The 23103-nt window shown below is 43.0% G+C and overlaps 1 protein-coding gene across 24 annotated transcripts in view; it reads left to right on the top strand.

The window, feature by feature from the left end:
- macf1a (microtubule actin crosslinking factor 1a) overlaps positions 1–23103 on the top strand; it is a 211374-nt gene that overhangs the window by 180387 nt on the left and 7884 nt on the right. For 10 of the 24 annotated variants that reach the window (XM_016675287.1, XM_016675286.1, XM_016675288.1 and 7 more), the window contains 34 exons: positions 601–685; positions 991–1217; positions 1856–2062; positions 2265–2492; positions 3048–3266; positions 3729–3932; positions 5198–5206; positions 7242–7467; positions 7825–8051; positions 8129–8251; positions 8656–8757; positions 8838–8939; positions 9027–9200; positions 9964–10119; positions 10327–10524; positions 10615–10743; positions 11086–11268; positions 11357–11512; positions 12037–12243; positions 12344–12463; positions 12563–12732; positions 13356–13515; positions 13606–13800; positions 14077–14349; positions 14694–14882; positions 14974–15085; positions 15762–15916; positions 16565–16727; positions 16806–16960; positions 17043–17117; positions 18926–18943; positions 19658–19775; positions 20785–20847; positions 21970–22002. In XM_016675287.1, coding sequence (XP_016530773.1) covers positions 601–685; positions 991–1217; positions 1856–2062; positions 2265–2492; positions 3048–3266; positions 3729–3932; positions 5198–5206; positions 7242–7467; positions 7825–8051; positions 8129–8251; positions 8656–8757; positions 8838–8939; positions 9027–9200; positions 9964–10119; positions 10327–10524; positions 10615–10743; positions 11086–11268; positions 11357–11512; positions 12037–12243; positions 12344–12463; positions 12563–12732; positions 13356–13515; positions 13606–13800; positions 14077–14349; positions 14694–14882; positions 14974–15085; positions 15762–15916; positions 16565–16727; positions 16806–16960; positions 17043–17117; positions 18926–18943; positions 19658–19775; positions 20785–20847; positions 21970–22002 — 5161 coding nt within the window. The remainder of the gene's footprint in view (positions 1–600; positions 686–990; positions 1218–1855; positions 2063–2264; positions 2493–3047; positions 3267–3728; positions 3933–5197; positions 5207–7241; positions 7468–7824; positions 8052–8128; positions 8252–8655; positions 8758–8837; positions 8940–9026; positions 9201–9963; positions 10120–10326; positions 10525–10614; positions 10744–11085; positions 11269–11356; positions 11513–12036; positions 12244–12343; positions 12464–12562; positions 12733–13355; positions 13516–13605; positions 13801–14076; positions 14350–14693; positions 14883–14973; positions 15086–15761; positions 15917–16564; positions 16728–16805; positions 16961–17042; positions 17118–18925; positions 18944–19657; positions 19776–20784; positions 20848–21969; positions 22003–23103) is intronic. The other 14 variants (XM_007559992.2, XM_016675285.1, XM_016675276.1 and 11 more) reach the window with 7 other exon arrangements.

Below are 23103 nucleotides of genomic sequence, written 5' to 3'. Positions count from 1 at the left end.
AAAGCAATATAACAATAGCATTTAAGCTAGCATTAGGTTTGTAGCTGACTGACTTGAAAACCAAAATTAGCTTTAGATTTACTGTTAGCCGTCATGGTAGTGTATAGCTAACATAATAAAGATAGCATTTAAGCTAACTTTAATTTGTTAAATTTTATTTTTCAGTCACTAAAGTTTATTTACTGAATGGATTAGGTTAATGTTACTCACTCGGCATGTTAGTGTGAGCCAACGTAATGATCGCATTAAAGCTAACATGAGCTTTTTAGCTAATTTTGACCTAAAAAGTAAAGAAATGTCTTGTTCAATTGTCAGATTATTTCACCTACAATTATTACTTTTTCATCAATATTAAGGAATTATTTACTTTAAAAAACGCTCCTATATCATGCTAAAAAGTTAATCTCAGGTTAGTTTGGTCTTATTTCCAGTGTACTAATATTTTTTTAACTAGAAACTAAACCAAAATGACTTTGTAAGGTTTTATGTTTTTGAAGTAAAGGATATAAAAAGCAGCTTTTGTCTTTTTTTCTTTTAGAGAAACAGCAGAAATGTAAAGCATAAATGAAGCCGCTTTCTGTTGTTTTTCTTCATCTTCAGGCTCTTAATGAGGAAATCCTGAGCAGGAAGAAAACTGTGGATCAGGCCATCAAAAACGGACAAGCTTTGCTCAAGCAGACCACAGGTGAGCTGCTTTTCAGTGTCCTGCATATTCCACAGGATTCATACGGATTCTTAAAAATGGAAAGTGCTTGATCTCTGTATAACGTCCTTAAAAGTCATTATTAATATTTTAGTTTAACGTATCCCTACTTAAATAGAAGATCATCATACGACATTAGCAACAATAATAAATATCAGGAAATAGTGAATTGAAACTGACTTTTAGTTCATTTGTATTGTAATAGTGGAAAACTTGCCTTGAAAACTCTTGAAAAGTGCTTGAATTTCACTGGTTCCTTGACGGGTCGCTCTGCGTTTCCCTCCCAGGTGAAGAAGTGCTGCTGATCCAGGAGAAGCTGGACGGGATCAAGTCCCGCTACGCCGAGATGACGGCCGGCAGCAGCAAGGCGCTCCGCACGCTGGAGCAGGCCCTGCAGCTGTCCACGCGCTTCGCCGCGGCCCACGACGACCTCAACCAATGGCTGGACGGCGTGGAGGCGGAGCTTAGCAACATGGAGCCGGATGCCTCGCCTGCCTACCAGGAGAGACAGAAGGTGGGGGGAGTTGTCGTTTGTTTTTATTGAAACAAAAACAATCCTCTTCATGAGACTTTCTTAGGAAAACGGTGTCTTCAGTCAGAGGCTTCTTCAAATTCACTGTGATACAGACTGCTGCAGGAAATCTTTCCTGCCATCACCATCTACAATAACTCTGATTAATTTGAATTAATATGAGTTACACCATTTAATTTTCCTTTGGGATTTATAAAGTATTTTTGAGTTTGAAAGTTTGTGTTCAATTGTAAACGTTTATTTTTAAATCCGGTTTCAGATTTTATTTAGAGGCATAAAGGTCAGTTTAAACACATTTAACCACAGTTTTAAAAGTCATTCATATTTGCTTTAATGAGTCGTTGCTTTCTGTCTGTAACGGTTCCAGCATCAGCCCACCCATAGCCGAGTTTCCATAGAAATGCTCTTTATTCTTGGACCTCAGCAACATGTTTTGAAAGGATTTCTGTTTATGTAATCCGTTTCCTGTCTCCAGGTTTTGCCAGTTTGAGACGATATTTTCATGATGTGACATTTAAAGTGTTTTTAAAAAGATAAATGAGAGCAGCTGGATGTCTGACGCTTTCAGACGCATTCAGCTTCATGTTGCTGTGGTTTTATTTTTGGTTATTTTGCTGCAGGAGCTGAAGAAAGTGTCGGCTGAGAAGCGCCTGGTTCTGGACACGGTGAACGAGGTGGGCAACGCCCTGCTGGATCTGGTGCCGTGGCGCGCCCGCGAAGGCCTGGACCGGCTCGTCGCCGACGCCAACCAGCGGTACCGACACGCCGATGAAACCATCACTCAGCGTGTGCAGCTGGTGCAAGCTGCCATCCAGAGGTCGCAGCAGGTACTGCAGGAAGCATCCAGTTACTGAGAAATCTGTTTGTGCTAATGTTTTTAAATCACTGTGAATTATGGATGCAGTTAAACTTAGTTCCAGCCAGAGGAGGGAAGACTGCTGAAGTAGTGATACTCTAACTTGAGTGTAACTTTTGGGTAATCTGCCGTCCTCTGACTTCATTCATCGATAACTGAACTCTTTGGCTCAGTATGAGGAGGCGGTGGACGCAGAGCTGGCCTGGGTCGGGGAGACGGAGCGGAAGTTGACGTCTCTGGGCCCCCTGAGTCTGGAGCCGGACGTGACCGTGGCTCAGCTGCAGGTGCAGAGGGCCTTCAACATCGACATCATCCGACACAAAGACACCGTCGACCAACTGCTCAGCGTCCGAGACGAAGTGCTGGAAGCCTGCAGCGACGCGCAGAAGGACGCTCTGATGGTACGTCGCCAGCCTCTCACTACAGAGACGAGCATGAATCAACTAATCACACGAGTTATTAACATGAGCTCCATAATTTCCAGTGTGATCATTAATATACTTTGAAGGGTAACTTTGTTTACAGAAACTTCAATAATCCATTCTATCTAGTGTTTCGATTGTGTGGTTTTTATTTTGTTTTTATTTGTTTTTTGTTCTGTTTTATTTTTGATATTTAAAATCCAGTGTGTTCTGTAAAAACCTCAAGTTTTAGTCTTTGACAGGCCAAACTTGCATTTAGAGCTGAAGCGATTAATCATATTAAGGATGATTAGTCTTAGTGATAAAATCAGCTAATTTAGTAATTGGTTAACTGTTAACTGGAGACTCAAAAAAGGCCACTTGCTGAAAATACCCAACATATTCAGAGCAGTAATTAAGCCAAACTCTACAAAACATAAACATTTAACAATTAAGATAAAACACTTTTGTCTGTAAATATATTTTACCCAAAAATATATTATCTGTAGTAAATGAGGCAGAGTGTGTGATGTAACGCGTTAACTCCTCCCGCAGGTGAAGACGGATTCTCTGAGCTCGCGTTACGACACGGTGAGCCAGAGCCACAGCGAGCGGTTCTCGGCTCTGGAGCAGGCTCAGGTTCTGGTGGCTCGGTTCTGGGAGACCTACGAGGAACTGGAGCCGTGGCTGGGCGAGACCGAAGCCCTCATCACTCAGCTTCCGCCTCCAGCGATCGACACAGACGCTCTGCGGCTGCAGCAGGACCAGATGAGGGTAGGACATGTTGAACGGTGTTATCTTGTTTTTTTTTTAATCTTCTTTTATTTGGAAAAATGCACAATAAAAAAACATGCAATTTATTTATCCAGTTATTGAAAAACAGATTTGAATTAAGTGGTCTGGTGGAGATTATATCACGGGGAGTTTAGAAGAAATGGGACAAAGATGAACAATCTTCATCACAGATGAAATTATATAAAGTTTTGAGAACGTTTTGCTTTTCTCAGACTATTTTTATTTCTCAAAGCTCTTTACTGCCCCCTTGTGGGTAAATAAGGAAAAGGCGAATAACTTCTTTGAGACAGAGTTTTTAAAGCATACATCATTCTTGTTGGGCACAAAGTCTGAGTCGCCTCAGTGTTTTAATTGTTGTCTAATTTGCATAGTTTCATTTTGCCGGGTGTAATTCTGCGCAGGTCAGATTTTATTCTCACTTTGAAGGATTTTTCTCTGCAGCTGCTCAGGGAGTCGATCGCGGAGCACAAACCTCACATCGACAAGCTGCTGAAGATCGGGCCGCAGCTGGCCCAGCTCAGCCTCCAGGAGGGGGCGACGGTGACGCAGCGCTACACTGAGGCAGAGAGGCGCTACCTGGCCATCAAGGAGGAGGTCAAAGGTCGCGCCAGAGCGCTGGACGAGGCGGTGTCCCAGTCTGCACAGGTACGGATATATCCGTCCCTCATGTCTCCATTTACTGAAAATAAACGTGTTACATGAGTTAAAGGACATCGTTACTAAACAGCATGAAGTTTCTTTTGAATGTTTTAAGATGTTTTTGTGGTTTTTCTAGAAACTAACGAGGATTTATTGCATCGTGTTTATAGGAAGGGGGTCATGGAAACTCCAACATAAACTTTGTCCTCTTGGTTTGCGTCTCTAATCAAAAATGCAAACAAAAACCAACAAAGTTTCCTTCACAGTCTGGAAACCAAAACACTGGATTTCAGGGTTTCCAGATCTGGAGAAAACAGAAAAGTTTTATTATTTAGGATATTTAAAAACTTTATGCCATGTCTGATTGTCAACATGGAAACAAAGGAGTTTCCCTCCATCCATCCATCCATCCATCCATCCATCCATGCATCCATCCATCCATCTGCCCATCCATCCATCCATCCATCCAATAGTGCATCCGTCCGTCCGTCCATCCATCCATCCATCCATCCATCCATCCATCCATCCATGCATCCATCCATCCATCCATCTGCCCATCCATCCAATAGTGCATCCGTCCATCCATCCATCCATCCATCCATCCATCCATCCATCCATCCATCCATCCATCCATCCATCCCTCCCTCCCTCCCTCCCTCCCTTTTGTTTTTGCAGGTTGAACATTTCAAACATGTTGAAAAACTGACTGTAAAAAGTGTTTAAAATATTCAGGAACCTGTAAAAAACTTTGTTTCTCAGGAAGCTACAAAATACGGCACAGTTTTACCTTTTTTAAGGTCTGGCTACTTTTATGATCCAGATATTGAATTTCTGTATGAGGGGAGATGATGTATTTACAGAAGCATCATTTTGTTTTTAACTGAACACATGATAATCTGTTATAGTAGCTCGTTTAACTAGCAGTCAGTGGTTTATGGTTGTTTTTGCATCATTTCTAATGTAGCTCAGGTCTAATTTCTCATCTCATCGTATCGGCGCTGTTGCTGCTGTTTGCTCTGCAACTGAAAGCATGACTGTCTGAACTCACCGTGTTGTTTCTCCACCCTCCACCCCTCCTTTAAACCACTCCATGTCTCCTCCACCCACACCTTTCCCTCCATCTTTGTCTCCTTACTCCTCTCCACATTCATCCTTCTCACCCTAATCCACCCTAATCCCACCGCCCCTCGTTCATTGTGGGATGTTGCTGTGTGTGTTGTTGCCCCTCACCTCCATTTTCTCCATGGTCACTGCTCACTGCAATCACCCAGCTGGTAGAGGTAAGACATCAAGCCTCCACTCAGATAGAAAGTAGCTCCTCTCTGCTCAGGTTCAGCTCTGTGACGCTCAAACAAAAACTTAAAGAAAATCCTCCTATAGTACAGGAATGTCTGAAAAATAAGAATGTTTTGAAAGTTCTGTGTTTTCTGTCCCTCATTTCAGAAAGAGAAACTCAAATATTATATAGATTTTAGGGCAGAAACGATTAATCGCGATTAATTGATTAGTAAAAATAATCGTTAACTAATTTAGTCATTGATTAATTGTTACCTTGAGTACAGAGACTCCATAAAGGAGAATTTACTGTAAGAACGATAGATTCAGAGCTGTAATTAAGTTTACCCAGAACTCCTCACCTGCTTCAAATTATATAAAACAAAAATCTCCTTTTTATTTATTACCCTGATGATCCAAAAGATCAGCCCTGCACTGCACTGAATGGTTTTCACATATTGATCTTGGCTGCAGATGCATCCGTTGCTACAAATGATTAATCGTTTTCTAATTGAATGCAATGTTTCTGCAAACAAGTTTATTTAATTTAAAAAAGGAACTGAATTAAGTTTTTATGTGTTTCTTATGCTATATTAAAAGGCTTAAGGGGTTAAAAGAAATATCTGCAGGATATTGCTTTTTTAAAACCCAATAATTGATTAATCAATTACTGAAATAATCATTCTGTGAACCAGAATCACCGAAATTACGAGAAATAAGTGCTTCAAATATTTCACTGTTTCACTTTCTGCAGTGGGGAAAAAATATAAAACTTTTTCACATGAAATTTGTTTAGATGTTCCTGTACTGCTTGTTGTTTTCCCAGTCTGTCTTGTTGTAGCAGAAATGTTTCCCTTAGTTTTACTTTGTAGTGATGTATTTTTCCTTCATTCCTGAAAAACAAAAATCAAGACTTAATATTTTGTTTTTGTGTAAAATATTCCCTCCAGTCTGTTTGGTCCCTTTTCCCTGTTCTAGTGTTTAGTTTTGAAATGTTTAAAGTGACATTGAGATATTTTATTTAAGGAACAGTGATTCCCAACCTCTTGTTTTAGCAGCACATGTATTGTTAAAAATCCACTTTCTGAATAAGTGATGAGTAAATCAAACATTTTAAAGAGCCTCCATAATAATTAAGCAGGAAAATATGAGTTTAAATTAGAGTTTAACCTTCTAAAATAAATATAAAAGACTATATATGCACATTTATTAGAAGTAAATCTATGTTGATTTCTATATTTACACTAAAAAATTTAATAAAAAATAAGGATAAAAGAATAATGAATTCAAATGTCCTAATTTAAAAATAAATATATTTTAAAAATGTCTCTTTCAGAGCAAAGTGGAACCAAATTCTTTGTTTGTGTTTAAACTCTGATTCTGAAAGCTTTTTCTCAAAAAAAGAAAAATGGCAGCCTGACTTAGAGTCCCGGTCCAAACTGGGCCAACAGGATGATGATCCTTAGCAGCAGCAGATCTAGAAGAATAAAGGTATTTAAATGGTCTAGTCAAAGTCCAGACATCAATCTGATTGAAATGCTGTGGTAGGGCCTTTAAATATCTGTAACCCTAAAATAATTGAAGCAACATTGGAAAGAAGAAACTTCCTGCAAGTCATTACAAGTTTTTATCATGATAAAAACAACCTGGATAGAAAATAAATCCTGATTTTAGTTTCTTTTAAGGTTTACCTGCTGTAGGTTTATCAGAGCTTCTGTTGAATGAACAGGCAGAACTAATTTTAAGTAAAATAAATAAATTTATGAATGGATATCATGTAATTGCTGGAGGAATGAACGGTTTCAGGTTTGGTGAAGTTATTTAACATCTGCAGTCGTTCTCTTTTTTCTTCCTGCACTTTCAAAAGCCTTTAATTTAGAGTTAGGACGAGGAGTGTAACCTTTTTATGGGGTTAAAACGTTGGGAATCACTGTTTCTGTAATGACCCCCCTGCATTCATATCTCAGTATTTCCCTCTTCCAACATGTTGCTCAGACTCCAGTCCTCCTCTTCATCCTCCTCTTCGTTTCTCCCCCTCAGTTCCACGACAAGATGGATCCTCTGCTGGAGACTCTGGAGGCGGCGGTGCAGAGGCTCCGACAGCCTCCGCCGGTCGCCGCCGAGGTGGAGAAGATCCGGGAGCAGCTGGCGGAGCACCGCGCTCAGGGGCTGGAGCTGGACAAGCTGCTGCCCAGCTTCTCCGCCCTCTGCTGCCGCGGGGAGGAGCTCATCAGCCGGGCGGCGCACGACGACCCGGCGGCTCAGGGTGAGACGCCGCGATGCGTCTGTTACGTAAAGCTCAGGAAATTAGGGCTGAAACGATTAATACACTAATATGGCCCACTAATTTAGTAATCGATTAATCATTAATCAAAAAAAGACAATTTACTGAAGAGCAGTAATTAAGAAAAAACTGTACAAAATTCTCAAATAGGAGTTTTAGCTTCACTTTGTTCAAATTAGCAGCTTGGCTAACAGAGCAGATCTGTCCTATGTTGAGTAGTAATAACTGGTTCAGTGAGAAATATGTATTATATTCCTTTTTTATCCATTTAATCATCAGAATAATCGTTAGTTGCAGCTCTAGAAGAAGTAAAACTCGTCTTCTTCTTCCGTCCTGCAGCCGTTCGCTCCCGGCTCCTGCGTTTGCGCTCCCTTTGGGACGAGATCCGGCAGCGAGCCGAGGAGAGAGAGAGCAAGCTGAACGACGTCCTGGACCTGGCCGGGAAGTTCTGGGCCGACGTGGCGGCTCTGCTGAGCACGCTCAGAGACTCCCAGGACATCGTGAGGGAGCTGGAGGACCCCGGGGTGGACCCGTCGCTCATCAAGCAGCAGATCGAAGCAGCCGAGGTTCAGAGGATGATCCTAACAGGAATAGACTCTCTGCTTTGTTTGTCAAAGCTTACATTCGTCGTTGTGTTTACCAGGCCATCAAGGCGGAGACGGACGGCCTGAGGGAGGAGCTGGAGTTCGTCCGGACGCTCGGGGCTGACCTCATCTTCGCCTGCGGAGAAACCGAGAAACCTGAAGTCAAGAAAACCATCGATGAGGTGAGAAAACTGGAAAGAAAATATTATTTTCCTCATGTCATCCTGACCAATCAGAAGCTGTTCGGTTGCGATTTAAACTGAAAAATTCAAATAATTTGATTAGGAAAAGAAAAATTAACAATTTAATTGAAAGAAAAAAACTAAATATATTTAAAATACATTTGTCAGAAATATTACTGAGAATGCTTACCAGTGTTAACCATCATCGTTAAGATGCAGTCATAGATGCTTCATCTTGCTCTTTATTTCATTGCATCCCATTATCTGGCAGCTCAGGAAAAGGTCCAGTGTGTCTGGCTGCCTTTTGGTGCCGGTTCAGATTTGCTCCACAGATGGAAGAAAATATTTCCAGATTGATTTGACTAGAACAAACCGATTCTCCATCCTGTCTGTGTTCCTGCCAGATGAATGCTGCCTGGGAGAGTCTGAACCGAACATGGAGGGAGAGGATGGAGCGGCTGGAGGAGGCCATGACCGCCTCAGTTCAGTACCAGGACGCGCTGCAGGTCCGCTCAGGGTCGCCATGGTTACGCTGCACTCCTCAGATTCAGAGCTCGTGTTTTACTACGTTTCTTTGTGTTTGCAGTCCATGTTCGACTACCTGGACAACGCCGTGATCAAGCTGTGCGACATGTCGACCGTAGGAACCGATCTGGGAACAGTCAAACAGCAGATAGAGGAGCTCAAGGTTCGTACGATCTCCTCCTGATCAGTACCGCAAACGGCTTGTACCGTAAACCTGACCCGGCTGTTTATCGCTCACCGCCCCGAGCAGCAGTACAAGGTGGACGTCTACCAGCAGCAGATCGACATGGAGAAGCTCTGCCACCAGGGGGAGCTGCTGCTGAAGAAAGTGTCGGACCAGACGGACCGGGACATGATCCAGGAGCCGCTGACAGAACTGCGGCACCTCTGGGAGAATCTGGGAGATAAAATCACCCAGAGACAGGTAATAAGGGCGGAAACAACGCTGCTTGACGGATTTCTAGTAACAGATAAGGCAGAATATAGTGATCAGTTAATCTATCAGTTATTCTGACGATTAATCAGATTAAAAAATGGCACCTCCTACAGATTCTACAGGAAATAAAGTCACTCTGTGTGATGAATCCATCAGGGCTGCTACTAGCATCTATTTTAATCGATTAATAAATTATTTTGGCGATTAATAGATTATTTGAATTTAAAAATTTGAACATTCTGCAGATGTTTTATCTAATAAATTAAGCTTTTTTAAATACAGTATTAGAAATACATTAGAAATTTGAATATATCAATTAATTTTCTACGCATTACTTTTGTCTAAAATGCAATAACTGCTTTCCTTTAGAGAACATTTGATAATTTAAAACGAAGGATCCATCTGCAGCTAAAACAAATCAATCAATACAGTGAAGTGCTGATCTGGAGACTATTTCTTTGGATTAACTGATTAATAATTGGACAACTAAGGGTGTTTTTTTTGTTTGTCTTACAAAATTTGAACGTGGTGAAGCTAAAACTGTCACTTGAGGATGGAGCAAATTTACAGTTTGTTTTTAATCTTAAATGCAAAATGTGTAAATAGTTTAACAGTTTTGACTTAATTACTGTAATTACAAAGCTTAGCGATTGATTACTAAGGTAGTTGACGATTATTTCAGATATTGATTAATCAGATTAATCACTTCAGCCCCAGGAACAGGTTCATTGTTTGTATTTTCTCTCCACAGCACAAGCTGGAGGCGGCGCTGCTGGCTCTTGGTCAGTTCCAGCATGCTCTCTCTGAGCTGCAGGCCTGGCTGAGCCACACCCACACCACTCTGGACACGCAGCGGCCCGTCAGCTCCGACCCCAAAGCCATCGAGATCGAGCTGGCGAAACACCACGTACGTCTGCAGTCTGCGTTGTAAAGGCGACCTGCTGTTCAAAATTCTTATATTTGGATTTAAAGTGACAAGACGCACTAAAGCAGCTGAAATGAGAAGACTGGAACCTCATTATCTAAGAATGATTTTATTATTTACCTGTTCAATGGATAGGTCACCTTTAATCTTCTGGAAGTTTCTGATCATTTAAATCTCCGTGTAAACCAGGTTTTACGTAACGACGTGCTGTCCCATCATGCCACGGTGGAGACTGTGAACAGCGCCGCCGCCGAGCTGCTGGAGTCGTCTCCGGGCGACGAGGCCAGCCACCTGCGGGACCAGCTGGACCAGCTCAACCGCAGCTGGGAGAGTCTGCTGCTAAAAACCCAGGAGCGGCAGAAGCTCCTGGAGGCCGCCCTGCAGCAGGTACGCCCAGCCCACGTCCAGGGAAATCACTCTGAGGAGCGCAGCTGTGAATAATCCAGTCCTTTCCCTCTCCACACCGGCGCTTTGCAGGCTGAAGGTTTCCATGGCGAGCTGGAGGAGTTCCTGCAATGGCTGAGGCGGACGGAGAGCCAGCTGTCTGCCGCCAAGCCGACCGGAGGCCTCCCAGAAACGGCCAGGGAGCAGCTACAGCAGCACATGGTAAAGCAGAGTCGGATTTCACCACCGATGGAAATTCATATCACTGAAACGTTTTGTCTTTTCTTTTTTTGCTCTAGAAACTAGAACAAAAATACTTTAGTTATTTTTGCAGGACAAGGAAATATTTTCCAGTCACCTTGGTGTCCTGGTGCTACTTATGACGTCCTTTCTTAAGGACTTTAAGGTTTTATCCTTCATTTCAGGAGGTGTTGTCTGCACAGATGCACTTGCCATATGGTCCAAATCAAACTTTAATGAGCCTCATTGTTCCAAACGGATCATTGTCCAGAAAGAGCATCGCTCACCTGAGGCAGGAGATCATTTCATTCGTGTCGTCTGCAGGAGCTGCAGGCTCAGCTGAACCAGCGGGCAGAACAGTACAACCACCTGCTGGATCAGGGAGAGTCCATGCTGCTGGCCCGAGGAGGAGAGGACGCCGGACCCGGAACCACCCAGACCCAGCAGAACCTGGCCATGCTGCAGAACAAGTGGGCCAGCCTCAACACCAAGATGGACGACCGCAGGGTGAGTCTGAAGACTCAGCAGTTTCTGTTTGGTTTGTTGTTGTTTGTTTCTGGACGGTTTTGACTTTAAGCTTTAAAAAACCCTCCAGGGGAAGCTGGAGGAAGCCGTTTCCTTGGCAACCGGTTTCCAGACGTCCCTCCAGGACACCATGAACTGGCTGACGCAGGCCGAACAGACCCTGAACATGGCCCAACCCCCCAGCCTCATTCTGGACACGGTCCTCTTCCAGATCGATGAGCACAAGGTGAGAGCTAGACCAGACACAAATATCGACCAGATGTGTTTGGGAGGTACGGAAGACTGAGTATGCCCAAATCAACAACTCGTAATTCAATGTTCAAAGGTTCTTTTTTGCCAATGTCTAGCACAGTTTAAAATTACAACTTTTAAATCTTGCAATTACTATTTTTATCCTTACAATTTAACAATAAAACTCTTAATTTTGACTTTGTTGGTACCCGAGTTTAGATCAGTGAGAATTGCGGAAATTGTTAACATCTTAGTTAGCGCTGTTAGCATTAGCGGTTAGTTCTAGTCATTAGCAAAAACAGAAATGTAAACAAAACAATCTTCTTTTGGTTTGTGGAAATTAAAACAAAATGATGAAGGAAATAACTCTAGAAGTAAAAATAATAAGGAGATTTTACTGGCAGATTCATAGAACCGTTGAGATTGTATGTCCTGAACTTTGGCAGATATTTTGCTTATACTGTAATAAAATCTGCGTTTGGTTTCAGGGTTCATTTAAATGTGTTTGTGTCCGTCCAGGTGTTTGTGAACGAGGTGAACACCCACAGAGAGCAGGTCCTGGCTCTGGAGAAAGCAGGCTCTCAGCTTCGCTTCGCCAGTCTGAAGCAGGACGTGGTTCTGATCAAGAACCTGCTGCTGAGCGTCCAGGCCCGCTGGGACAAGCTGGTCCAGAGGTCCCTGGACCGGGGCCGACACCTCGATGAGGCCCGGAAACGAGCCAAGCAGGTAGCTTACTGATGCAACAAAACGGAAAAAAGATGTAGAGGAATTATTTAATTCTGTTTTAGTCTAAAGGCTAGAAATGAAATGCTAACTCTGCTCTCAGTTCCACGAGGCCTGGAGGAAGCTGACGGACTGGCTGGAGGAAGCTGAGAAAAGACTCGACTCGGAGGTGGAGATCTCCAACGAGCCGGACAAGATCAAAGTTCAGCTGACCAAACACAAGGTACCAGAGAGAGAAACCCGATCTAAACCCGCTTCTGCTCCTCCGGTTCCCACTCCAGATCTCTGCTCACCCTGAAATCTGCTTTTCTCCCTCAATCAGGAGTTTCAGAAAGCGCTGGGATCCAAGCAGCCGGTTTACGACACCACAGTGAGGTCAGGGAAGGCCATGAGGGACAAGGCTCAGCTGCCTGCAGACCAGCAGAAACTGGACCACCTGGTGGGGGAAGTCCGGGACAAGTGGGACACCGTCTGTGGGAAGAGCGTTGAAAGGTCCGGAGACGTGAAATGACCAACATTTCTTAAAACTGTCAACAGATTGGACAGAATGAGACAGATAATCTGTGGACAGGTCGACCTTCTCCACTCTGCCTGGGTCTCAACCAAACCTTTTTCTGAATGACAGTTTTGTTTACAGAGACTTCACAAATCATTTTATTTGTTATTTCTGTTGTTTTATTTTGGATATTTAGAATATCTCCCAGTTCCAGTGTTAAATCTTCACTAGATGTTAAAGTTTATTGATCTTTGAGATTTTGAGTTCTTGCGTTATTGTCATGCTGTTACCATTAAATTACTCATTTATCGCAATAACTTCTGCTGCATGGCCCAGCAGATTTAGCCATGCTAACCAGCCTGAGCATTCATAACATGCTATGCTAGCTGCAGCGTAGCAGAGAGCAAGAGAGGAGATGGGATGAGTAGCACCATAAGGAGGGTGATTGACAGCACTAAGACCCGCCTCCTGGCTCTGATTGGTTGTTTGTTGTCATCACTGCTGTGTGACATGATTATCTGTCTCATACCATACATGTTATCAACAAATGTTTTTTATAAAAGTTGCATTTTCCAGGTTAACTAAAAATCATTAAATGATGTTTTCCTCGTGTTTCCAGGCAGCACAAGCTGGAGGAGGCTCTGCTGTTCTCAGGCCAGTTTGCCGAAGCGCTGCAGGCGTTAGTGGACTGGCTGTACCGGGTTGAGCCTCAGCTGGCTGAAGACCAGCCGGTCCACGGCGACATGGACCTGGTGTCCAACCTCATGGACGCACACAAGGTGGGTCAGGTGCTCAGGCAGAAATCAGCTTTTAGAGCTGTGCTCCGCTCACAGAGCAGTGATTAACGCAGCCATGATCTACATTTCCAGGTTTTCCAGAAAGAACTGGGTAAGCGGACCGGCAGCGTTCAGGCTCTGAAGCGGTCAGCCCGCGACCTGATGGAGACCGGCCGGGATGACACGGCGTGGGTCAAAGTTCAGCTGCAGGAGCTGAGCAACCGCTGGGACACAGTGTGTGCTCTGTCCGTCACCAAGCAGACCCGCCTCCAGCAGGCGCTCAAACAGGTACAGGATGTTTAAATCCAGATCTGGAGGCCTAAACCTTCAACCTATCAATTAGTCAAAAATGAAAAATTAAATAATTTCAAGAAAACCTAAGGTTCCTTCTGGTTAGGTTTAATTAATTGGCATAGTGATTAATCTGATTAAAATCTTGACAGCACTGCTATAAATATTAACAAAAGATGGCTAAAACCAAATGCAATTCGTACTTTTTCCCTGTTTTTTATCCAGAAAAAAATGTGAGAAACTTGGATAATTTTCATTTCTGTCCTCCGTCAGGCTGAGGAGTTCCGCACGGCGGTGCAGATGCTGCTGGAGTGGCTGTCGGAGGCGGAGCAGACGCTCCGTTTCCGTGGCGTTCTCCCCGAAGAGGCCGAGACGCTGCAGGCGCTGCTGCACACGCACCGCGACTTCATGGGAACGGTGGAGGAGAAGCGGGCCGACGTGAACAAGGCCGCCGGCATGGGAGAGGCCATCCTGACCGTGTGTCACCCCGACTCCATCACCACCATCAAACACTGGATCACCATCATCAGGGCGCGCTTCGAGGAGGTGGGGGAGGCGCCTGGTTTCATGATTTAAAACAAAAAGGATTGAGTCTGGTCAGAATGTGACTGAAACGATTAATCGATTATTCAATTAATCAGCAGCTAATTTAGTAATTGATTAATCTTTAACTCAAAAAGCACATATTCTAAAAAGACATATGCACAGCAGTAATTAGTGCAAAATTGTACAAAATACTGTACATTTTGCATTTAAATTTACCTTGAAAATGCCCAAACAAACCCTGCATTTTTTATCCGATTAATCGTCAGAATATTTGATTAATCGATTACTAAAGTCGTTATTTTCAGACCTAATTCAGAATAAGACAATGTGTCTTCGCTGTACAGGTGCTGACGTGGGCCAAACAGCACGAGCAGCGGCTGGAGACGGCTCTGACGGAGGTGCTCAACAACGCCAACCTGCTGGAGGAGCTGTTGTCATGGTTACAGTGGGCCGAGACCACGCTGGTCCAGAGGGACACGGAGCCGCTTCCTCAGGACATCCCGCAGCTGAAAACGCTGATCACGGAGCACCAGGTGGGCCTGCGGAGACTCAGCTGGACCCCAGGAAGTGGAAGTGGACATTTCCTGTTTGGGTTAAATCCCCTCTGCTGTTTCTGCGTTCCAGACGTTCATGGAGGAAATGACCCGGAAGCAGCCAGACGTGGACAAAGTGACGAAAAGCTACAAAAGGAAACCAGCGGAGCCTCCCAGCAGCCTGGCGGAGAGGAGAGGAGCTCGTATGTCCTTCGCTTCCAGTTCTGCTGTCACCATCACTCATTTTACTGGCTGATTAATGGTCCCAGAAATATTAACTAGTAGCACAAAAATGGCTTATTGATGCAAATTCACCCTCTCAAAGACCAATAAACTAATTTCTGAAGAACATTTATCACTGGGCCTGGAAGACATTTTAAATAAAGAAAACAAACATGAATAAAATGGATTGTTACGTTTCTGCACTAATTGGATTCATCATTGGGCAGAAACAGAAAAGTCTGCCAGTTAGGACTTTTGTGGGAAGAAAAGAGTAAACTATGACCGTCTACTGGGCGTCAAATGTTTGCTGCATTTTTGTGCTGCAAACACAAGAATAAATAGTTTTTATCCCTTATTTTATCACAATAGTACCACATCATATTGTGATAAAACTTTAAATCCATATTGATCACCTATAATCGTCTCTACTGCGTTTGGTGGAAAACTGATGCTTGTCGTTGCCATTTGTCGAGCCCGTTGCTATGGAAACAAAAGGGGAGGAGCTTTTTGTCCAGTTTCTGGCAAAAAGAGAGAGCGACACAATGACAACAAAAGCTATCGCCCTCATTTTAATTTATGATGCAATTCATTGATTTATTGCTGATTGCGACAGGCCGACCTCCATGGTTCCTGTTAAACTTTCTGCTTCCTGCCCAGGTAAACACCAGCAGCAGCAGCAGCAGCAGCCCAGCATGCAGCTCTCCGGGGGAAACCCGCGCCTCAACCAGCTCTGTGCGCGCTGGCAGCAGGTGTGGCTGCTGGCTCTGGACCGCCAGCGGAAACTCAACGACGCTCTGGACCGCCAGGAGGAGGTGACGCCTTTTTATTTAAATAATTATAAAGCTAACTGGACTGGAAACCTCTGAGGATTTGGTGCAAACAGTTAAAGGGCCCTCATGTTGGAGAGGAAGGCTGATAATACAGAGAATAATCCTGCAGAATTAGATGGGAGGAAGGATTCATCCCTTTCTGAACATTCAGAGAAACATAAAAACGAGGATTTTTCTACATCTGAAGACAGGAAACCACATATAGAAAACCTGTATATAAAGAAAATGATTATAACGTTTGTAGGTGAACATAGGAGTAAAATAAATGTAATCACGTTTCTAGATTGTAGATCTCTAGAATGGAGATCTACAACCTGCTTTGTGTTTCCGATAGTAGATATTCATGTTGTCTTTTCACCAAAGACGACTCTAAATTAGTTTTATTTAGAAAACTGAAGCCAAAAACAAATCTTCAGTTTGCAGAAGGAAGGATCATTTTTCCATCTTAAATAAAGAGGATTATTGATTTTATTCAATAATTTTATTATATCTCCACATTTATTCATTCAGATTCTATAAGGAATAGATTATGAACCTAAAGTAAAATGTATTGTGGCTCCCTATGTTCAGAATTAAGTTGATTTTTTTTTATTTCTGATATAATAAGTAAAATATTTGATCCTTTCGCAGCTCAAAGAATTCGCCAACTTTGACTTTGACGTGTGGAGGAAGAAGTACATGCGCTGGATGAACCACAAGAAATCCCGCGTCATGGATTTCTTCCGACGCATCGACAAGGACCAAGATGGAAAAATCACGCGGCAGGAGTTCATCGACGGCATCCTGGCCTCCAGTACGTTCCTCCGGTTCAGTTTCCGTTTCGTCTTACCAAATGTAAAGGAGTAAAAAACATAAAAATGGCGTTTCCCAGAATTCCCGACCAGTAAGCTGGAGATGTCGGCCGTGGCGGACATCTTTGATCGAGACGGAGACGGTTACATCGACTACTACGAGTTCGTGGCGGCGCTTCACCCCAACAAGGACGCCTACAGGCCGACCACCGACGCCGACAAGATAGAGGACGAGGTACCGGCGAGGCGGCAGAGCAAACCCGGCAGGATGAAGTCAGAGGAGCGCGGCTGAACCGGGTCTGTTTGTGTCGCTGCAGGTGACCCGCCAGGTGGCCCAGTGTAAGTGCGCCAAGCGGTTCCAGGTGGAGCAGATTGGAGAAAACAAGTACAGGGTGAGTCTGTGGGTCCGGTTCGGTCCGGATCCAGGTTTACATCAAAATAAAGAACCAGAGTCCAACTGCATTTACAAGAAAACAAATAATTTAGTTAAGTTAGAGGTGGTAAAAGGTCAGAAGGTCACAGAATTAAACAGTGACAAGAGAAAAAATCACATTGAAACCACAAATATCCAGACATTTTACTGGTTGTGCTCTTACCCGTTTTACTATGATACCCCTAAATAAAACCAGTCCTGCTCAAAAGGCAGCAACAAATAAACAAACAAAAGGTTACAGTTAAAAAGAAAACAAGCTATAAAAACCAAACGTCATTGAATTGACCTCAAGGACTTTTAGTTTGGATGTAAAAGCTCCAAACGAGATAAATTCAATCAATCTCAAAGCAGCGTTTTTCTGTTACATTTATTTATTTGCTTGCTTTAAGTTTGCAGCCAGTTTCACTGTTTGCTAGAAATCTCAGTAAAATGAATTAAAGTTAGAAGGTTTTAATGTGACATAAAATATTAAAAAGTTTCTTTTTCTCCAGTAACTTTTTTTTCCTATTGTTTAATTGCTTTCTCTGAATAAAAGGGGCAGATATTATACGATTTTTATTCTTTCTGCTCCTTTTCATTTTATTGATTTGTATATTTTCCTCTATTGTTTGTAATTGTTTTGTTTTCAGTGAAATTAATGAATATCAAACTAAAAAACAAACTAAAAACTAACCTGTAACAAGAGTTTCTCTGCATTCAGACTAAAAACGACACGTTGGTCTTTAACCTCTCACTGCGTTTTTCACCTGTTTCCCACATCAGGTGGGATTTGTAGGTTCATCTTGCCTGTGTCGACATTTCAGTCACATCTCTGCAGGACTCTGCCATCACCTGACCGTGAACACGCAGCACAGAGACACTGCAGGTCTCTGAGGGAGGCTGCAGACACGTTTAAATGCTCTGAGGAAAACCACAACTTCAGTTTTCATTGAACCAGGACTGGGCGATAAATCAGTTTTAACAATTGATCGAATCTTTGGTTTTTGAATAATTCATTTTTGGAAAATCTGGATTTTTTTTCACCAATGTATTTCGGTTTTGGAGTGAAATCAGTTGGACAGGCGGCCATCTTTTTTAACTAGAACTAGGGTTAAACAACTAACAGAAGAGATTACTGAATTAAAAGACATATTTTGAAAATATTTTCTGTCATTTGCACTTTGTCTTTTAGAAAAGAAAGCAAGAAAAGTTTATTAAAATCGGATCTGGTATGAAATTTTATTTTTTAAACGTATCTCCCAGCCCTACATGAAATCTGATGGTTTATTGTGTCTAAACATCAGAAAGTTAATAAAAGTTTTGACTTTTAAGTAAATTTCATTGGTCATCTTGACATACATTTTCTCTAAATTAATATTTTTGCAGAATTTTCTGGTTTAGTTAGATTTTTTATTTATATAAATAATTTATGGTAAACTAGAGCCGCGCCCTTCGTCAGGAGCCGCCGTGTCTCTGTGCTGCAGCCATTAACTCCTCATCCTCGTTTTCAGCTTCATCTCCTGGATCTTCATCACATTTTTCTCCATCATCATCCTCAGGGTGATGATATCCGGCGTCCGCCTGCAGGACGCTGGACTAACTAACGTTTCTCTGCCTGCGAGTTTGTTTCCCTCATCATCATCATCATCATGATGCAGTCACGCCTCTCACCACTAACTTCCAGCTGCAGTTCAGGAAGATGTTTATGATAAATGTTTCATTCTCGTTCTGTTTCTTCCCCCCTGCCCTTGTGTTCCTCTGCTCCGTTTCCTGCCGGACTTTTTCTAGTTCTTCCTCGGAAACCAGGTAAAGTTTCAGCCGCTGGTGGGAGCGGACGGGTGGAAGCTGCTTCCATGTTTCCCACACAGGGAAACGCTTCTGCAACAACTGATTAGTTATGATTAATCTGATTAACTGTTTCAGCCCAAACATTCAATGCCTACAAGCAAAAACTTTATATTGTAAGAGAAAGACTTTCAGTATTCAAGATGGAGTACAAACTGACTACTAAATACACATTATTGCAAAGGAAACATTTCCCCCATGGCCCCTAGGGGGCTCTAAACTTCTGCCCCTAAAAGTTTTCTCCTTCGTGGCTGTGCAACGTGGAAGCAGCTGTCGCCGTCCGCTTGTGTTCATGCTGTGATTTGTTTGACTAATTGCACAATGCGAGGCGAGTGACAGCGACACGGCTGAAGTGCTAATTAGTGGTGGGGTGAAAATATGGCGTGCTGGAGCTGGGAAGCTGCTTGGAGAGACGTCCAGAGGAATCCTCCTGGGCTGGTTCTGCTTGAAAATGAGCTTTGCTGGGTGAATTTACAAAAATAAAACTTTTTGGGTCCATAAATTAAGGTTGATGCTTTGATTTGAGTGGCTGAGAATCAGTGCATGTGTTTTCTCTGTGATTGCATGAGTAGATCCAGTTTTGGTTTGTGGGTTTCTCTGTGTTCCTGACTATATCCGTTACCAGTTCAGCTGACTGGGTTTTCCCTCTCGTGTTTCCTCTCTGGACCTCTTCAGTTTGGCGACTCCCAGCAGCTGCGCCTGGTCAGGATTCTGCGCAGCACCGTGATGGTGCGAGTCGGCGGCGGCTGGATGGCTCTGGATGAGTTCCTGGTCAAGAACGATCCGTGCAGAGGTGAGTTCTGTTCGAACCCGACGGGATTTCCACCATCGTGTTTCACGTTTACCTGCAAGAACCTGACTGGTTCGGGATCTTTACCAACTTCAGACTAAAAGCTGCAGGTTATTTGGGTTGCTTGATGTATTATAGTCTGGCTGAAAAGCAGCTGAACGTGTCTGATGTGCAGCAGGAAAGGAACAGAAAGTGAGTTTTTCTACTCCTGTGCTCACATTTGCTGGATTTTCTAAACATTTTTAGACTCTGTGGTTGCAGATGAAATATTCTGCAACCACAGAGTCGCAGAACTCTGAATTTAATTTGTGTTAAATTCAGATTAGTGTCGAAATGATTAATCGAATTGTGATTAATCAATGATCGAAATAATCGTCCACTAATTTAGTAATTGATAGTTAACTGGAGTTTATAGACTCAAAAAAAGCAATTGTTGAAATAACAGCACACTTAGTGCAGTAATTAAGCCAAAACTGTACAAAACTTCTTTACATTTTGCATTTAAGATTAAAAAAAACTCAAGTGACAAAGGTTCAGCTTCACTTTGTTCAAATTCTTTAATAAATAAATGTTATATCTTTTGCTATCAGTAATGAATTAGGTGCGTCTCTGTTCAGTTCACAGCTGTTGGCTTCAGGTTTTTATAGTTTATAGTTATGATCATGCTAATGTTTTTTTTTTGGACTGTGATGCCTCCAGCTGAGGATTTGAACCAGTCAGGCTCTTGGATTCATGTTCAAGTCATTAAACTGTGAAATGACTTCACGTTGTCCAGCCGTCTGCCAGCAGGTGAAGCAGTGAAGATCTGATCGTCTGTTCCGATCGGAGCCATGTCTCTTTGTTCCCATCCTCTCCATTTGAAGTTTTATTTCCATGTACTCACTCTTCCCTTCCCTCTGTCTCTCTCTCCATACTTTATGAAATTAAACGGTAGTATTGCATGATGCATGGTCCTCAGTTTTTCTTCCTCTCCTCCTTCCGTTCTCCCTCCCTTTTTTCTCTCTTTCCTCAGTGAAACATCCAGGACTTAAGATTCTCCGCTCCGATTCCAGTAGCTCCATCTCATCTCGTATAGGTTGGATTTCTCTCACATTTTCTCTCAGCTGCGTGTCTTTTTTGTTTCGTTTTTACGTGGACAGTCCCACCCAGGTGTCTTCCTTCTCTATCTCTCGTCGCATCATCTTTGCCTCTTTTCTTGTTGCTGACTGTGATCTCCAGACTAACGTAATGTCTTCCCGGTTGTACTGTTTCCCCTGCTTGGAAAAGCTTTGAAATCTTTGAATGTTGTCATTTTTGGGGGCGACAGACTGTCATCTGGAGCCTTTTGTGTATCTAAATGTTTTTTATTCAAGAAGTATCGCCTCTGCACTGCAAAAACATAAAATCTTACAGGGTGTCTTTGGTCTAGTTTCTAGTGCAAATATCTTAGGACACTTGAAATGCAACGGATCTCACTTAAAAGTAACTTTTCAGCACAATATGGGAGCTTGGCTTAAGTCAATAATTCTTTAATATTGGTGAAAAAAGTGAAATAATCTGCCAGTGGAACAAGATTTACCAAATATGTTAGCTTACACTAGCATGATGACTAACATTTACTTAATCCATTCAGTACGCCAGTAACTTTGGTGTAGAAGTCAAAATTAGCTATAAAGCTAATGCTAGCTCAATGCTATCAGCATTATGTTGCGTTAAGCTAACGTGTTATGTGACGTTAACTTGGTCTGTCCTGTAAATCAGCTGACCACTGGTGAAATAATCTGCCAGTGGAACAAGACAACGTTTGAACTCGCACCTGAAACTGGCTGCAAACAGATGCTGCAGTTATGCAACCGAACATCTTTGAAAAGACGTTACATTCCACAGGTTTTTGAAACAAAAAGAAAACTTATTGCCAGAAAATGTCTTGGTGTTTTTTTTAAAGTACTTGGGTTGTTTTTGAAGCAGGTGAAACCCAAACGGAAAAATAAAAATGTGAATTTTGGATAAGAGGTTCTCCTATATCTTTCTGAAAAATTACTTTAAACTTAGTTTTGTTCCATTTCAAGTGTGCTAAGATACTTCCATTAGAAACAAGACCAAATTTGCTTAAGATTTTGTGTTTTTGCAGTGTGTGTGTGTTTGTATTTGTGTCCAAAACTTTCTTCATCCCACCTCGAGCATGCAGTTATTTCACATTGTCTCTTGTGTCTCTCAGTGACAGTCACTCCTGGCTATTTCTGCTGCCGAGGTATCTACACTTTCCTCTCTGTCTTTCGCACCTTTTCATTGATCTGATAACTCCATCTGTCCGTCCAGCTGTCAGCCTCCATCGTTAACATCAGCTGTCTCACGTGTGTTCGTGTTAGGGGTGGGAGGCAACGGTTACCCCGCGTTACGATGAATGATAAAGCAATCATACGATAGTTTCAAGTTTCTTCATAAAATCTCCCTGCGAAAAGCAGAGAGGTACCAAAAATGTGCCTTATTGTACAGATTAAGCATCAACCTACGTCTCCAGAGTTTTGCCCCACCCCTACTCCATGTTTGTGTGTCGTTTCTAAATGTTTCAGTGCACAGATGTTGCTTTCAGTCTTGTCTCTGTGCCACATGTTTGCCTCATGCTTTCTTCACTCACAACCAAAGCAGGACCTGGCCAAGCCCTGGTCTTCTAACGCCATCTCTTAGCGATGGTCAACAACGGCTGTAAGACAGTTTAATGTGAAAACGGCTGATTTGTTTCAGCCTGAGGAGGCGTAGTGCTTTTCTGCAGGTCATTTCACAGAAACACAAACAGCTTTATAGCTATAAATTCATTAGTTATCGATGGTTAATGGGTGAACTGTCATTTAAATAGAAAGGGGCGGAGCCTTCGACCCGGGCGTGGCCAGGCTGGGTTTCTAACAGCGCTTGCTTCCAGAGCGGCTCCTTTAAATGTGATTGCTGGTTGGTGGGAGACAGAATTACAGGGTGCACCTGGCTGGCTGGCTTCATGTGGGGACATGATTGCAGGCTGCACCCGTCTGAACTGACCGGCCGGTTGCTCAGGACGACGGCCGTCCAAGCTCACTTTGTTTCCTCTCATTTAGCTTCGATCTCCCTCCTCACTGTCTCTCTGTGGCTGGCTTCTCCGGGCTTCTCTGTTGTCTGCCGGTGCTGCTGCACCACTTTCCGTCCAAGAATGCTGCCTGAGTGTTTTAAGACGAAGGGAGAAACCCTGAACACGCGTGACCAGCCTACAGCAAATATTTACGCTCACGCTGTGCAAACACAGAGGAGCTGGGAGGAACGTACCAATTAATCAGAGAGGAAGCTACGCAATGAAAGTGCTGCCATCATTCAGGGAACTTAG

The sequence above is a fragment of the Poecilia formosa genome, unplaced genomic scaffold (genome assembly GCF_000485575.1).
Source record: "Poecilia formosa unplaced genomic scaffold, Poecilia_formosa-5.1.2 Scaffold112, whole genome shotgun sequence".
Classification (NCBI taxonomy): domain Eukaryota; kingdom Metazoa; phylum Chordata; class Actinopteri; order Cyprinodontiformes; family Poeciliidae; genus Poecilia; species Poecilia formosa.
The sequence above is the reverse complement of the archived record's forward strand: the minus strand, read 5'-3'. Positions and strand labels throughout refer to the sequence as shown.